Source organism: Oratosquilla oratoria, chromosome 39, assembly GCF_046742065.1.
Source record: "Oratosquilla oratoria isolate Oo_2021 chromosome 39, ASM4674206v1, whole genome shotgun sequence".
NCBI classification, from domain to species: Eukaryota; Metazoa; Arthropoda; class Malacostraca; order Stomatopoda; family Squillidae; genus Oratosquilla; species Oratosquilla oratoria.
This window is the reverse complement of record NC_134815.1, coordinates 3118942-3134777: the sequence shown is the minus strand read 5'-3', so window position 1 is coordinate 3134777 and position 15836 is coordinate 3118942. Positions and strand designations below refer to the sequence as shown.

Here is a 15836-nt window from a genome sequence, read left to right as displayed (position 1 = left end):
GAATGGAGTAGGAAGTGGGAGATGGAGTTCAATACAAAAAAGTGTAGTATAATGGAATTTGGAAAAAGCAAAAACAGAATAACAGGATCATATAATTTGGGAGAAGAAGGAATAAAAAAAGTAGAAAATGAGAAGGACCTGGGAGTCATTGTTATGAATAATATGTCACCTGAGAAACATATAAATAAGATTTTTGGAGAAACTTATAATTTAATAAGAACAATCAGTGGCATTTACATACCTGGATGAAGAAATGGTGAGGAAAATCCTAATCACCCTGATAAGACCAAGATTGGAATATGCAGCAACGATATGGTCACCAAGTACAAAAAAATGTATAAAAAAACTTGAAAGAATACAAAGAGCAATTACAAAACTGGCACCAACACTCTCAAAACTATCATATGAAGAGAGACTACAAAAACTTGAACTACAGACACTAGAGCAAAGAAGAGAGGAGATTTGATAGCTATTTACAGAATCATGAAAGGCATAGAAATTACTGATAGAGAGAATCTGATAAAATGGGATGACAGAAATACAAGAGGACACGGAAAGAAAATAAAAAAAAAGACAGCTATAGAAGAGAAATGAGAAATGAAGACGGGACCCCACGAGCATAGCTCCCCTTCCTGTAAAATACAACTAGGTAAATACACACACACACACACACACACACTTCAGCGAATGGACGGCTTGGATGACATTCTGAAGAAAACTGAAGTCTGTGGATCCCAACGCAAAGAGAAGTGCCTAGTGTTTTTACAGGGTGGGGGGGAAATTGCTCGTGGAGTAGTGGGAAAGTAGGGAAAGAGGAAAAGGGGAGGGATTACTGAGGGAAATGGAAGGAAATGAGGAGGGAGTAGATTTGGCCCAGCCAGACAAGCGAAAGGTAAACAAAAGACTGAGCGATGATGAAATGTCTAATAAAAATGTAAAGATTAGAAGTATAGATAAGAGCAATACAGTAGAAAGTGACGAGAATATGTTCCAGGAATTTAAAGAGGGTGGGGGGGGACACAACCCCCCCCCCACTGATAAGACTAGAGGAGAGAGTTGATAAGGTGATCGAGGACTTGGAGAGTAGGTTAGGTAATGTTGACTCCATTTTCCAGAGAATTGAAAGGTTGGAACAACTAGAGAAGGCAAACAGAAACTTAACTGATGAAATAGAGGACCTAAAAAGACAGTTAAGAAATGTAAAGGAGGAGAATGAGAAATTGAAGAAGAATAGTAATGAAAACAGAGAGACAATAGCTAAAGAAGCTAAAAATTGGAGAACAACCCAAGAAGGGAATAAGGTTTCATTCACTGACATAGTCAAACAGCAATTGAAAGAACATAATGAAGACTCAGTTATTAAAGTGATGAGACAGAAGGAGAATATAGTAAGAGAATTAGCTGACAAAAAGAAATGTATAATTATATTAGGAATGGAAGAGAAACATAACCCAGATAGAACCGCAAGAATCAAGGAGGAAAATGAAAGAGTAAGCAGTTTATTAAAATTAGTCCAGGAAGATGAACCAGAAATTATAAAGGAAATTGAGGAAAAATTCAGACTCGGAAAATATAGTACAGATAAGACCAGACCAATTAAGATTAAATTCAGGTCACAAACAACGGCAGAGAAAATTCTATCCAAAACAGGGAAACTAGCAACAAATGATCAATATAAAAAGGTATGGATAAAAAGAGAAATGAATAAGGAGGAAAGAGAGGCAGAAAAGCAGAAAAGACTTGAAGCTAAGGCAAAAAACGAGGAAAGAACGGAGTCAGAGAAAGAGAGATTCTATTGGAGAGTAGTGAACATGAAAATAAAGCAGTTCGACATACAAAAGAAAAACATAAGGGAAACAGAGAACACAATGGAAGTGGCAGAAAACTAAGAGCGTCTTACACAAATATAGATGGATTGATAACAGGATTGAATGAACTGAATGATTATTTGAAGGAAAAAGAACCGGACATAATGGGAATTGTAGAAACAAAATTAAAAGGCCCACTACCACCCAACAGTGTAGGACATGATGCATACAATTATTGGATTAGAAACAGAGAGAAAAAACAAGGGGGTGGAGTTATGTTCCTGACTAAGAAGGATATAAACGTGAAAGGTGTCATATATGGAAAGAATACAGTAGAAATGATTATGATAGAAGTGGAAGACCGAGATAAGAAGAGCAGAAAATTTGTGATCAATTATGTGCCTCCGAAAACAGCCTCATGGGAGGAGAGTGAACATAAAAGTATGTTAGAGGACACAAAGATAGCATTAACTAAAATAATGGAAGACGGAGGAAGAATAGTTATGATGGGCGACTTTAATTGCAAAGAAATCTGCTGGGAAGAAATGACAGTAAAGAGTGGTGATGACTCATGGGGAAATGCTCTACTTGAGATGATTACTGACCATTCAATGACACAATGGATACAAGAGAACACTAGGTATAGAAATGAAGAAGAACCAACGAGACTAGACTTAATAATTACATCTGAACCTAGAATAGTGGACAAGATTGAATATAAAACACCAATAGGTAAAAGTGACCACATATTGATTGAACTGGAACTTAATGAAGAAAAATATATGAAAAGAAATGAACAATATAGAAAAGGAAGAATGATGTATGAAAAAACAAACTTTGATAAAATAAGAGAATTCTTCCAACAAGAAAACTGGGAAGAAATATACAAAGAAGAAACATCAGTGGAAGAGAAATGGAATATTTTGACAAAAATTTACAAAAAAGGAGTGGAAAAGTATGTCCCAAGACAAAAACAAGAAAAAGAATATGTAAAATGCTGGTACAACAAAAGTTGTAGGGAGTTAAAAGACAAAAGAGACAAAGCCTGGACCAGATGGAAAAAAGACAGAAGACCTGAAAAATGGTTATAGAAATGAATATGTACAAACGTGCAGAGAGAAAAAAGAAAATATGAAAAAGATGTTATAGAAAAGTGTAAAGATCAACCAAAACTATTCTACAGATTTGTAAACAATAAACTGAAAAACAAACAAGACTTGGAGAAATTAAGACAAGGAGGAGTTGAATACACTGAGGAAATGGAAATTATGAACAAACATTTTAAATCAGTGTTTACAAGGGAAAATATACAACCTGAAGAGATTGAGTGGAAAGAAAAAGTCCCCCCTATGGAAGAAATAGAAGTAACAAAGAATGAAATATTGACACACTTGGGTAATTTTGATGTCAGAAAATCGCATGGGCCAGATGAAATAGCAAACTGGATTCTGAAAGAATGCAGGAATGAACTGGCAGACAAAATACATAGCATAATAAGCAGTTCCTTGAAAGAAGGAAAAGTTCCAGAAGATTGGAAAAAAGCCAATATAGTACCTATATATAAAGGAGGAAATAAAGAAGAACCCACCAACTATAGACCAGTCTCTCTAACAAGTACAATAGCAAAAATTTGTGAAAGAATTATCAAAAGTAGATGGGTAAAATACTTGGAAAAAAACAACGTACTAAATCCAAGGCAATTTGGATTCAGACAAGGACGATCATGCGTCACCAATTTAATATGTTTCTATTCAAGGCTAATAGATATAATACAAGAAAGAGATGGATGGGCTGATTGTGCATTTCTAGACCTAAAAAAAGCTTTTGACAAAGTACCACATAAGAAGTTGCTTAAGAAATTAGAATATGAAGGAGGAATACAAGGTAAATTGCTAAATTGGATGGAAGACTTTTTGCAAGAAAGAAAAATGAGAGTAGTGATAAGAGATCAGCACTCAAAATGGAATGAAGTAATAAGCGGTGTCCCGCAGGGAACAGTTCTGGCCCCAATAATGTTTGCTATATATATTAATGATATGGATGAAGGAATTGAAAGCTATATGAGCTTCTTTGCAGATGATGCAAAACTACTGAAAAGAGTGAAAACTGAAGAAGATTGTGAATCACTACAGAGAGATCTAAATAAAGTACAGGAATGGAGTAGGAAGTGGGAGATGGAGTTCAATACAAAAAAGTGTAGTATAATGGAATTTGGAAAAAGCAAAAACAGAATAACAGGATCATATAATTTGGGAGAAGAAGGAATAAAAAAAAGTAGAAAATGAGAAGGACCTGGGAGTCATTGTTATGAATAATATGTCACCTGAGAAACATATAAATAAGATTTTTGGAGAAACTTATAATTTAATAAGAACAATCAAAGTGGCATTTACATACCTGGATGAAGAAATGGTGAGGAAAATCCTAATCACCCTGATAAGACCAAGATTGGAATATGCAGCAACGATATGGTCACCAAGTACAAAAAAATGTATAACAAAACTTGAAAGAATACAAAGAGCAATTACAAAATTGGCACCAACACTCTCAAAACTATCATATGAAGAGAGACTACAAAAACTTAAACTACAGACACTAGAGCAAAGAAGAGAGAGAGGAGATTTGATAGCTATTTACAGAATCATGAAAGGCATAGAAATTACTGATAGAGAGAATCTGATAAAATGGGATGACAGAAATACAAGAGGACACGGAAAGAAAATAAAAAAAGACAGCTATAGAAGAGATTTGAAAAAGAACAGCTTTCCTCACAGAGTAATAGACAGTTGGAACAAGTTAGATGAGAAAGTGGTGTGTGCAAAAACAATACATGAATTTAAAAATAGTTTAGATAAAATGAGATATGAAGACGGGACCCCACGAGCATAGCTCCCCTTCCCGTAAAATACAACTAGGTAAATACAACTAGGTAAATACAACTAGGTAAATACACACACACACACTTCAGCGAATGGACGGCTTGGATGACGTTCTGAAGAAAACTGAAGTCTGTGGATCCCAACGCAAAGAGAAGTGCCTAGTGTTTTTGCAGGGTGGGGGGGAAATTGCTCGTGGAGTAGTGGGAAAGTAGGGAAAGAGGAAAAGGGGAGGGATTACTGAGGGAAATGGAAGGAAATGAGGAGGGAGTAGACTTGGCCCAGCCAGACAAGCGGAAGGTAAACAAACGACTGAGTGAGGATGACATGTCTAATAAAAATGTAAAGATTAGAAGTATAGAGAGGAGCAATACAGAAGAAAGTGACGAGAATATGTTCCAGGGATTTAAAGAGGGTGGGGGGGACACAACCCCCCCCCCCCCCGACTGATAAGACTAGAGGAGAGAGTTGATAAGGTGATCGAGGACTTGGAGCGTAAGTTAGGTAACGTAGACTCCATTTTCCAGAGAATTGAAAGGTTGGAACAACTAGAGAAGGCTAACAGAAACTTAACTGAAGAAATAGAGGACCTAAAAAGACAGTTAGGAAATGTAAAGGAGGAGAATGAGAAATTGAAGAAGAATAGTAATGAAAACAGAGAGAAAATAGCTACAGAAGCTAAAAATTGGAGAATAACTCAAGAAGGGAATAAGGTTTCATTCACTGACATAGTCAAACAGCAATTGAAAGAACATAATGAAGACTCAGTTATTAAAGTGATGAGACAGAAGGAGAATATAGTAAGAGAATTAGCTGACAAAAAGAAATGTATAATTATATTAGGAATGGAAGAGAAACATAACCCAGATAGAACCGCAAGAATCAAGGAGGAAAATGAAAGAGTAAGCAGTTTATTAAAATTAGTCCAGGAAGATGAACCAGAAATTATAAAGGAAATTGAGGAAAAATTCAGACTCGGAAAATATAGTACAGATAAGACCAGACCAATTAAGATTAAATTCAGGTCACAAACAACGGCAGAGAAAATTCTATCCAAGACAGGGAAACTAGCAACAAATGATCAATATAAAAAGGTATGGATAAAAAGAGAAATGAATAAGGAGGAAAGAGAGGCAGAAAAGCAGAAAAGAATTGAAGCTAAGGCAAAAAACGAGGAAAGAACGGAGTCAGAGAAAGAGAGATTCTATTGGAGAGTAGTGAACATGAAAATAAAGCAGTTCGACATACTAAAGAAAAACATAAGGGAAACAGAGAATACAATGGAAGTGGCAGAAAACTAAGAGTGTCTTACACAAATATAGATGGATTGATAACAGGATTGAATGAACTGAATGATTATTTGAAAGAAAAAGAACCGGACATAATGGGAATTGTAGAAACAAAATTAAAAGGCCCACTACCACCCAACAGTGTAGGACATGATACATACAATTATTGGATTAGAAACAGAGAGAAAAAACAAGGGGGTGGAGTTATGTTCCTGACTAAGAAGGATATAAACGTGAAAGGTGTCATATATGGAAAGAATACAGTAGAGATGATTATGATAGAAGTGGAAGACCGAGATAAGAAGAGCAGAAAATTTGTGATCAATTATGTGCCTCCGAAAACAGCCTCATGGGAGGAGAGTGAACATAAAAGTATGTTAGAGGACACAAAGATAGCATTAACTAAAATAATGGAAGACGGAGGAAGAATAGTTATGATGGGCGACTTTAATTGCAAAGAAATCTGCTGGGAAGAAATGACAATAAAGAGTGGTGATGACTCATGGGGAAATGCTCTACTTGAGATGATTACTGACCATTCAATGACACAATGGATACAAGAGAACACTAGGTATAGAAATGAAGAACCATCGAGGCTAGACTTAATAATTACATCTGAACCTAGAATAGTGGACAAGATTGAATATAAAACACCAATAGGTAAAAGTGACCACATATTGATTGAACTGGAACTTAATGAAGAAAAATATATGAAAAGAAATGAACAATATAGAAAAGGAAGAATGATGTATGAAAAAACAAACTTTGATAAAATAAGAGAATTCTTCCAACAAGAAAACTGGGAAGAAATATACAAAGAAGAAACAACAGTGGAAGAGAAATGGAATATTTTGACAAAAATTTACAAAAAAAGGAGTGGAAAAGTATGTCCCAAGACAAAAACAAGAAAAAGAATATGTAAAATGCTGGTACAACAAAAGTTGTAGGGAGTTAAAGGACAAAAGAGACAAAGCCTGGAACAGATGGAAAAAAGACAGAAGACCTGAAAAATGGAAAATATATACTGGTTATAGAAATGAATATGTACAAAAGTGCAGAGAGGAAAAAAGAAAATATGAAAAAGATGTTATAGAAAAGTGTAAAGATCAACCAAAACTATTCTACAGATTTGTAAACAATAAACTGAAAAACAAACAAGACTTAGAGAAATTAAGACAAGGAGGAGTTGAATACACTGAGGAAATGGAAATGGCAGAAATTATGAACAAACATTTTAAATCAGTGTTTACAAGGGAAAATATACAACCTGAAGAGATTGAGTGGAAGGAAAAAGTCCCCCCTATGGAAGAAATAGAAGTAACAAAGAATGAAATATTGACACACTTGGGTAATTTTGATGTCAGAAAATCGCATGGGCCAGATGAAATAGCAAACTGGATTCTGAAAGAATGCAGGAATGAACTGGCAGACAAAATACATAGCATAATAAGCAGTTCCTTAAAAGAAGGAAAAGTTCCAGAAGATTGGAAAAAAGCAAATATAGCACCTATATATAAAGGAGGAAATAAAGAAGAACCTACCAACTATAGACCAGTCTCTCTAACAAGTACAATAGCAAAAATATGTGAAAGAATTATCAAAAGTAGATGGGTAAAATACTTGGAAAAAAACAACGTACTAAATCCAAGGCAATTTGGATTCAGACAAGGACGATCATGCGTCACCAATTTAATATGTTTCTATTCAAGGCTAATAGATATAATACAAGAAAGAGATGGATGGGCTGATTGTGCATTTCTAGACCTAAAAAAAGCTTTTGACAAAGTACCACATAAGAAGTTGCTTAAGAAATTAGAATATGAAGGAGGAATACAAGGTAAATTGCTAAATTGGATGGAAGACTTTTTGCAAGAAAGAAAAATGAGAGTAGTGATAAGAGATCAGCACTCAAAATGGAATGAAGTAATAAGCGGTGTCCCGCAGGGAACAGTTCTGGCCCCAATAATGTTTGCTATATATATTAATGATATGGATGAAGGAATTGAAAGCTATATGAGCTTCTTTGCAGATGATGCAAAATTACTGAAAAGAGTGAAAACTGAAGAGGATTGTGAATCACTACAGAGAGATCTAAATAAAGTACAGGAATGGAGTAGGAAGTGGGAGATGGAGTTCAATACAAAAAAGTGTAGTATAATGGAATTTGGAAAAAGCAAAAACAGAATAATAGGATCATATAATTTGGGAGAAGAAGGAATAAAAAAAAGTAGAAAATGAGAAGGACCTGGGAGTCATTGTTATGAATAATATGTCACCTGAGAAACATATAAATAAGATTTTTGGAGAAACTTATAATTTAATAAGAACAATCAAAGTGGCATTTACATACCTGGATGAAGAAATGGTGAGGAAAATCCTAATCACCCTGATAAGACCAAGATTGGAATATGCAGCAACGATATGGTCACCAAGTACAAAAAAATGTATAAAAAAACTTGAAAGAATACAAAGAGCAATTACAAAACTGGCACCAACACTCTCAAAACTATCATATGAAGAGAGACTACAAAAACTTAAACTACAGACACTAGAGCAAAGAAGAGAGAGAGGAGATTTGATAGCTATTTACAGAATCATGAAAGGCATAGAAATTACTGATAGAGAGAATCTGATAAAATGGGATGACAGAAATACAAGAGGACACGGAAAGAAAATAAAAAAAGACAGCTATAGAAGAGATTTTAAAAAGAACAGCTTTCCTCACAGAGCAATAGACAGTTGGAACAAGTTAGATGAGAAAGTGGTGTGTGCAAAAACAATACATGAATTTAAAAATAGTTTAGATAAAATGAGATATGAAGACGGGACCCCACGAGCATAGCTCCCCTTCCCGTAAAATACAACTAGGTAAATACAACTAGGTAAATACACAATGAAGGGGTAAACAGGCATGTACCAAGACAAAAGCGAGAGAGAGAGTACATTAAATGTTGGTTCAACAAAAGATGCAGTGAGGCAAAAGACAGAAGGGACAAAGCTTGGAAAAGGTGGAGAAAAAACAACAACAAAAAAAACCAAATGGCAAATTTATATAAACTATAGAAATGAGTATGTTAATGTGAGAAGAGAGGAGAAAAGGAACCATGAGAAGGATATTATAGATACATGCAAAGATCAGCCCAAGCTATTCTACCGGTATGTGAATGGTAAACTTAAAACCAAACAGGAACTAGTGAAACTACTCCAATGAAATATAGAATACACAGAAGAATTAGAGATGGCTGAAGTCATGAACAACCACTTTAAATCTGTCTTCACCAGAGAGAAAATACAAAATTGGGACGTAGATAATAACAAACATTCTCCCCACATGAGTGAATTTACAACATAACATACATACATACATATACCAAGGCCCCCTCCCCCTTCCAAGGGAGGTAGCCAAAAAGGGAAAGGCATAAAAACACTCCCACCCATTTCATCCCTAAATACACTCCACACCCCTCCCACCCTTCCTCTCATCTGAGCACCTCCTGGATGACGGGTCATCCCTGCACCCTGCCCACCGCCCTGGGTCAGAAGCAGTGTCGCAGGACACAGCACATCCACAGCAAGGCCGCTTCATTTAATCGGCGACCCCCCCTCTCCATCCCCCCCTGCATATAAGGAGAGGACGGGGAGAAATCCCTTCGGGCTGCGTCAAAACTCACTAACACACACTACCCCACCCCCCACCCCCCCGCCCATTTCTCCCCATGCAGTCACAACATCATCCATATACAACCATTCTCCACTCACCTCTGTCTTCCGTCCTCTCCCTTCCTTCCTCAACAGACATTCCCCTCTTCCCCAAAGCCCCCTTCACCCCATCCATCCACCTCATCCTAGGACGTCCCCTCATGTTCACTCCCTCCACATCTGCCTTCCATACCTCTTTTACTAGTCTTTCTTCACTCATTCTTTCCATGTGTCCAAACCATCCCAATATTCTTTCATCAACCCTCTCTCCCAAATCCTTTTTCACCCCTGTTCTCCTCCTCACCTCCTCATTTCTCACTCTATCCAGCCTAGTAACCCCCACCATACTTCTCAGACACCTCATCTCAAACACATTCAAACTCCTTCTCTCTTCTTCTCTTATGTTCCACGTTTCTGCCCCATACAGTGCTGTTGCGTTATGTCGCCCTGGCTGTTCAACTTATACATGGATGGGGTGGTGCGAGAGGTGAATGCTAGGGTAGTGAGTCAGGGATTGGAGATGGTTAAAGAAAATGGAGAAAAGTGGGAGGTGAGCCAGCTGTTGTTTGCGGACGACACTGCGCTTGTGGCAGGGTCAGAGGAGGGATTGAGGAAGCTGGTGGCAGAGTTTGGGAGAGTATGTGATAGAAGAAAGCTAAAGATAAATGTGGGTAAAAGTAAGGTGATGAGATGTACAAGGGGTGAAAGTGGCAGTAGACTGGAAGTGAGCATTAAGGGAGAGCGACTGGAGGAAGTGGATAGTTTTAGATACTTGGGTGCAAGTGTAGCAGGAAAAGGTGGAGTGAAGGTGGAGGTAGAATGTAGATTGAGAGAAGCGAGTAAATGCCTTGGTGGTTTAAAGAGTGTAATGAGAAATAGACATTTGGGAATGGATGCGAAGAGGAGACTGTATGAAGGAGTGATTGTGCCAACAGCACAACATAACAAAAAGAAATATCAGAACATCTATCAAAACTAGACGTCAGAAAATCACATGGCCAGGATGGAATTGCAAATTGGATTCTAAAAGAATGCAAAGAAGAACTAATGGACAAAATACACATCATAATAAATAGATCACTCAAAGAAGGAAAGATACCTAATGACTGGAAAAATGCTAACATTGTACCAATATATAAAGGAGGAAACAAGGAAGAACCCACCAATTATAAGCCAGTATCACTAACAAGCACTATAGCCAAAATTTGTGAGAAAATCATCAAGAATAAATGGGTAAATCATCTGGAAGATAACAACATATTAAACCCAAAACAATTCGGGTTCAGACAAGGTAGATCATGCACCACAAACTTGATATGCTTCTACTCAAGACTAATAGACATAGTGCAAGAAAGAAATGGATGGGCTGATTGTGCATTCCTAGACTTGCAAAAAGCATTTGACAAAGTACCACACAGAAAACTACTAAAAAAACTGGAACACATAGGAGGAATACAAGGGAACCTACTAAAATGGATGGAGGACTTCCTGACTGGTAGAAAGATGAGAGTAGTGCTCAGAGAAAAATATTCAGATTGGAAAGAGGTGATCAGTGGAGTAGCGCAAGGATCTGTCCTGGCACCAATAATGTTCGCTATTTATATGAATATGGACGAGGGCGTGAACTGTTACATGAGCTTCTTTGCTGATGATGCCAAACTGTTAAGGAAAGTAGAAACTGATAAGGAATGTGAAGCACTGCAAGAAGACCTGAATAGGGTATGGAACTGGAGTCAGAAATGGGAAGTGGACTTTAATACTACGAAGTGTAGCATAATGGAGTTTGGAAAAAGCAAAAACAGAATATCAGGAAAATATACAATTGGAACCAAGGAAGTAAAGAAAGTAGGATCCGAAAAAGACTTGGGAGTAATCATCACAAACGACTTGTCCTATGATAAACAGATTAACAAAATTGTCGGGGAGACTTACAACTTGCTAAGATCAATAAAAGTGGCATTTGCTTACTTGGACAAAGACGTGATAAAAAAAATTTTGGTTACATTGATAAGGCCTAGACTAGACTATGCGACATTGAGGTTCCCCAGTACAAAAAAGAACATAAAAATAGAAAGAATCCAAAGAGCAGCTACAAAAATGGCACCTGCACTTGCAAACCTATCATACGAGGAGAGATTGGCTAAACTGGAGTTACCGACACTGGAGCAAAGAAGAGAGAGAGGAGACCTACTGACCATCTACAGAATCATGAAAGGCACAGAGATACTTGATAGAGAGGAATTACTTAACTGGGACAAGAGAAACACAAGAGGACATGGAAAGAAATTAAGAAAACATAGCTATAGAAGAGAACTGAAGAAAAACAGTTTTCCACATAGAGTTTTGGACACTTGGAGCAAACTGGATAATGAAATAGTATGCGCAAAAACCATTCACGAGTTTAAAAGCAAACTAGACACAGAGATACAATGGCGGGACAACACGAGCATAGCTCCCCTTCCCGCAATATACAACTAGGTAAATACAACTAGGTAAATAAATACACACACACATGACCGCACATTGGTGCTTAACATAGAAAAGAAATTCCATAAACAGAATAATGCTATCTCAGCTGTTGACTTTAACAATGCATGTATATATATAAATATATATATATATATATATATATATATAAATATATATATATATATATATACTCATACACATGTAAAGTCAATTCAGTTCTAACCATATCCCTATCGTCGCCACAGGCTATATTACCTTCTAAGATATTCAAAACAATTATACATCCATTTATGTAGATATGTAGTTATCCTTAATTTGTTCTCAATTCTTCTTAAGGCCCTCCTATCCTTAATCAAAATCTCTTCCGTCGATGTAGTTTATCCCCTTTGTGACCTGAATACTGTAATCATATCACCTCTTTCTCTCCAATCTTTCCAAGTTGGCAGACCCGTTGCTTTAAGTCTTTCCTCATATGGTTTATCTGCCATGCTGGGGACTAGTTTGGTTACTGACCTTTGTATTCTCTTGGTCTAGCTTATATCCTTCACTCTGGGTGGGGACCATACCACTGACACACATTCTAGTCTTGGACAGATCAGGGTTTCTATGAGTTTTTTCATCATCTCTTCATCCATATGGTCAAAAGCCACTTTAATTTTCTACAGCAATCTGTATCTCTCCCACAGTCTTGCTGATATGTATGTCAGGTCAGGCTCTCACAATTTTCTTCAGTTATAGTAGTCAATTGAGGTGAATGAAATTCTTTTTCTTTTCTTCTATGTCTATCTTCTGTTAATTCTTCAGTTATAGTAGTCAATTGAGGTGAATGAAATTCTTTTTCTTTTCTTCTATGTCTATCTTCTGTTAATCTTTATACAGTGCACTCTACAAAGTTCTTGCAAGGAATCCCACTTTCAAACAAGGGGAAAACTTAAGACTACTTTTCTTCTGTAACTTTCTTCAATACCTTTTCCTACAGAGTGCTCTCAAGGAATCCCATCAGTAACACTCAATTTGGGTCCTAGATCAGTTCTGCAGTGATGTCATGATTTGTTTAGTTCAATGATCTTTAATGCTATATTTAAAAACCTCCCCTAAGGGCGTGATCTTACAATCGTGAACCAATTGAATTTTTTCCTCCACCCTTTCTCCAATCAGATCTGCTGTTACAACTCTGCATGCAATATTGTTTACTCAAGCAATCTCGAATTCACTACACACTGCCTTAGTTTACATCAGCAATAAAAGTAATAAAATCAAGTCCCCAAGCCCTTGTTAAAAAATATAATGCTGATAGCGAGGTAATAAAACTTCTCACCTTTGAACTGTTGTTTACCAAACAGCCAATCCAATAAAAATGAAACTCCCACTACCTACCCCTCTCTTTACCTCACTTGTCTACATATATCTATGACCCTCTTACAGACATGTTGTCTTTTATCAAATCAGGCAATCTTGTTTAGGGATGGTAAGTAGCTTCCCTGATAACTACATCATATATGCACCAAGAAGCCAATACATATGCCACTTTTGTTTGTCATTCCACCACAATTTTATCTATCATCTAATAATTTGCTTATCTATTATTAACCTACTTTTTCTTATGCTGCTTATTCATTCATTTACTGATTCACAGGTAAACATCGCGCTATGCCTTCCTGCAAGCTGGTTCCCTCGCTAAGCCGTTTGTGCCTACCCTCTGTCCGCCTCTCTGTGGCAGTTGCAGCTCTCAACCTTGCCCACTGTCGGACACTTCAGCCCCAGAAAAATAAAGAACAAGAAGAATTCAGTCAGTACATCAAGTCCAAGTTCCCAGCCCGGCTCACAAACTCATTCATTCATGAGGTCATGACCACAGTGATGAGCATGGAGGATGCGATCTCAGAAGCGAGTCATAAACGAGATTTCTGTGTTCGTGACGTGTTTGATATCCTCTTGGGAGTTTTTCTACATCATGGACTTTCTAAGCTTTACCTTTGCCACTGCAGTCATCAGCTACAGTCGGGAGATCCATGTCTACAGCTATCCCCTCCAATGTCTTGGCTTTTCTTCCGTCATATTGAACACCTCACAGGAACAACAGTTCTTGAACTTTCTCATTGTGTCGATGATGTTCTAGTGATGACAATTGCTCAACATTTGCCACAGCTACAACATCTGAGTTTGGGCTGTAAGACAGAGGAGACGTATCTGAATGAGTGTCTGGTGCAGAAGAACACTAAAGATTCGATCAAAGACCCAAAGTGCTTCCTTGCATTCTGTGGTGGAGAAGAGAATGGTATCACGTGGCAGGGCTGTCCCCATATTCAGTCACTGTGCATTCTCAATCCTGACATCTTTCTCAAACCAGAAACCATTCCTTTTGTCTTCACACGCCTTCTGGAAGATCTTCCCATCCTTCAAGTACTGACAGGAATTCCTATGATCACAGTTGCAAACCAATTCTCAAAAGGGAACCAGGACAGAAACAAAAGCCGTTCACTTCCCCTAACAAATTTCCACCACATTGACGCCTTTGACCGGAAGCACGAGCCTGACCTCTCCATTTTAAAACGCTGTTTCACTAATGTGGAAACAGTTGAACTTGTGACTGCAGATGATACTACGACACAAAATGTCATTCACTGCTTCCCTCGAATGAAGAATTTACGCCTCTACTATCCTAAGTTCAATGACATCATGCAAAACTTTGAAAAGTTGCAACGACTTGACGTCACATTGTCCTACCAGAGCGTGTGGCCTTTGTTCATCGGTCTAAACCAATCCTCGAACTCCTTACAAGAATTATTAATCCGAAATTGTGCCTTTGATAAAACAGACATCAAAACTGAGGTTTCAGCTATTGATGAAAATATGGAAATTGAAAGATACTCAGAAGAAGAATCATTTGCAAGATCCCACCAACTTGCATTCAAAAATCTCATCTTAGTCGAGATCCACCATCCCAACTTTATCGAATCAGATGCTTTTCTAGAGGTCATCTCAGCATGCCCAAAACTAAGAAAACTTAAAGTCATTCTTCATGAAAATCGTAACATCCAGCTAGATGAGTTCTCAGATGACCTTTTCCATCGATGTCTTCCATTCTTTAGGTCTCTGGAATGCCTTCATGTGGAACCACCCTATCGACTCGACTACGATGGGCTACCAAACTGTCCCCTGACAAAGAGAACCCTTCACAAGATTGTTGAACACTGCCCATGCTTGAGACATCTCCTAAGAGTCGAACTATGGGATGTCACCGAGGTCGAGCTACATGAAATGAATCAAAAAGTTATCCAAAACAATTGGAACATTGTAATTGTGTGATTTTGGAGTTTTGTATTATCTTGATTAGATTATTGCTAATGCCGAAAAGTATTCTTCCCTGTAATCTTCCCTGGATCAGGATCATGTGCAACTATTAACCCAAAATGCCTAAGGGTGTTCCTGTCTAGCTTCGATTTGGACAGTCTGTCCACGACCTGAGGTTAAACCAAAAAAGGTCGTAGCCTAAGATGACCTAGAACTTAACAACAATTGTATCAAACTACTAATAAAGGAACATTGTAGATCTAATATAAATAAAATTTAAAAAGGTTTGTGTATACATTGTGACGAATGTGGATAGGAGGTAAAGGGAACACGGGCTGAGGGAAATACTTTTATTCCTGACTAGTTTCGCCTGAGTGGCTTCTTCAGGCAAAACTAGTCAG

General features: G+C 37.4%; 1 protein-coding gene and 1 long non-coding RNA gene across 2 annotated transcripts in view; one reads left to right on the top strand and one right to left on the bottom strand.

Annotated features, from left to right (window-relative positions):
• The window catches only part of LOC143020260 (uncharacterized), a 47567-nt gene that overhangs the window by 29320 nt on the left and 2411 nt on the right, over positions 1-15836 (bottom strand). The window lies entirely within an intron of this gene.
• On the top strand, positions 12509-15736 carry LOC143020101 (uncharacterized). The gene has a single exon (XM_076176259.1). It carries the CDS (start codon positions 13792-13794, stop codon positions 15448-15450), a length of 1659 nt encoding a protein of 552 aa, XP_076032374.1. The 5' UTR covers positions 12509-13791; the 3' UTR covers positions 15451-15736.

What these genes read in the sequence shown, in the direction of transcription:
- LOC143020101 (XM_076176259.1), top strand. Translation starts at nt 13,792, where the DNA reads ATGCCTTCCTGCAAGCTGGTTCCCTCGCTAAGCCGTTTGTGCCTACCC.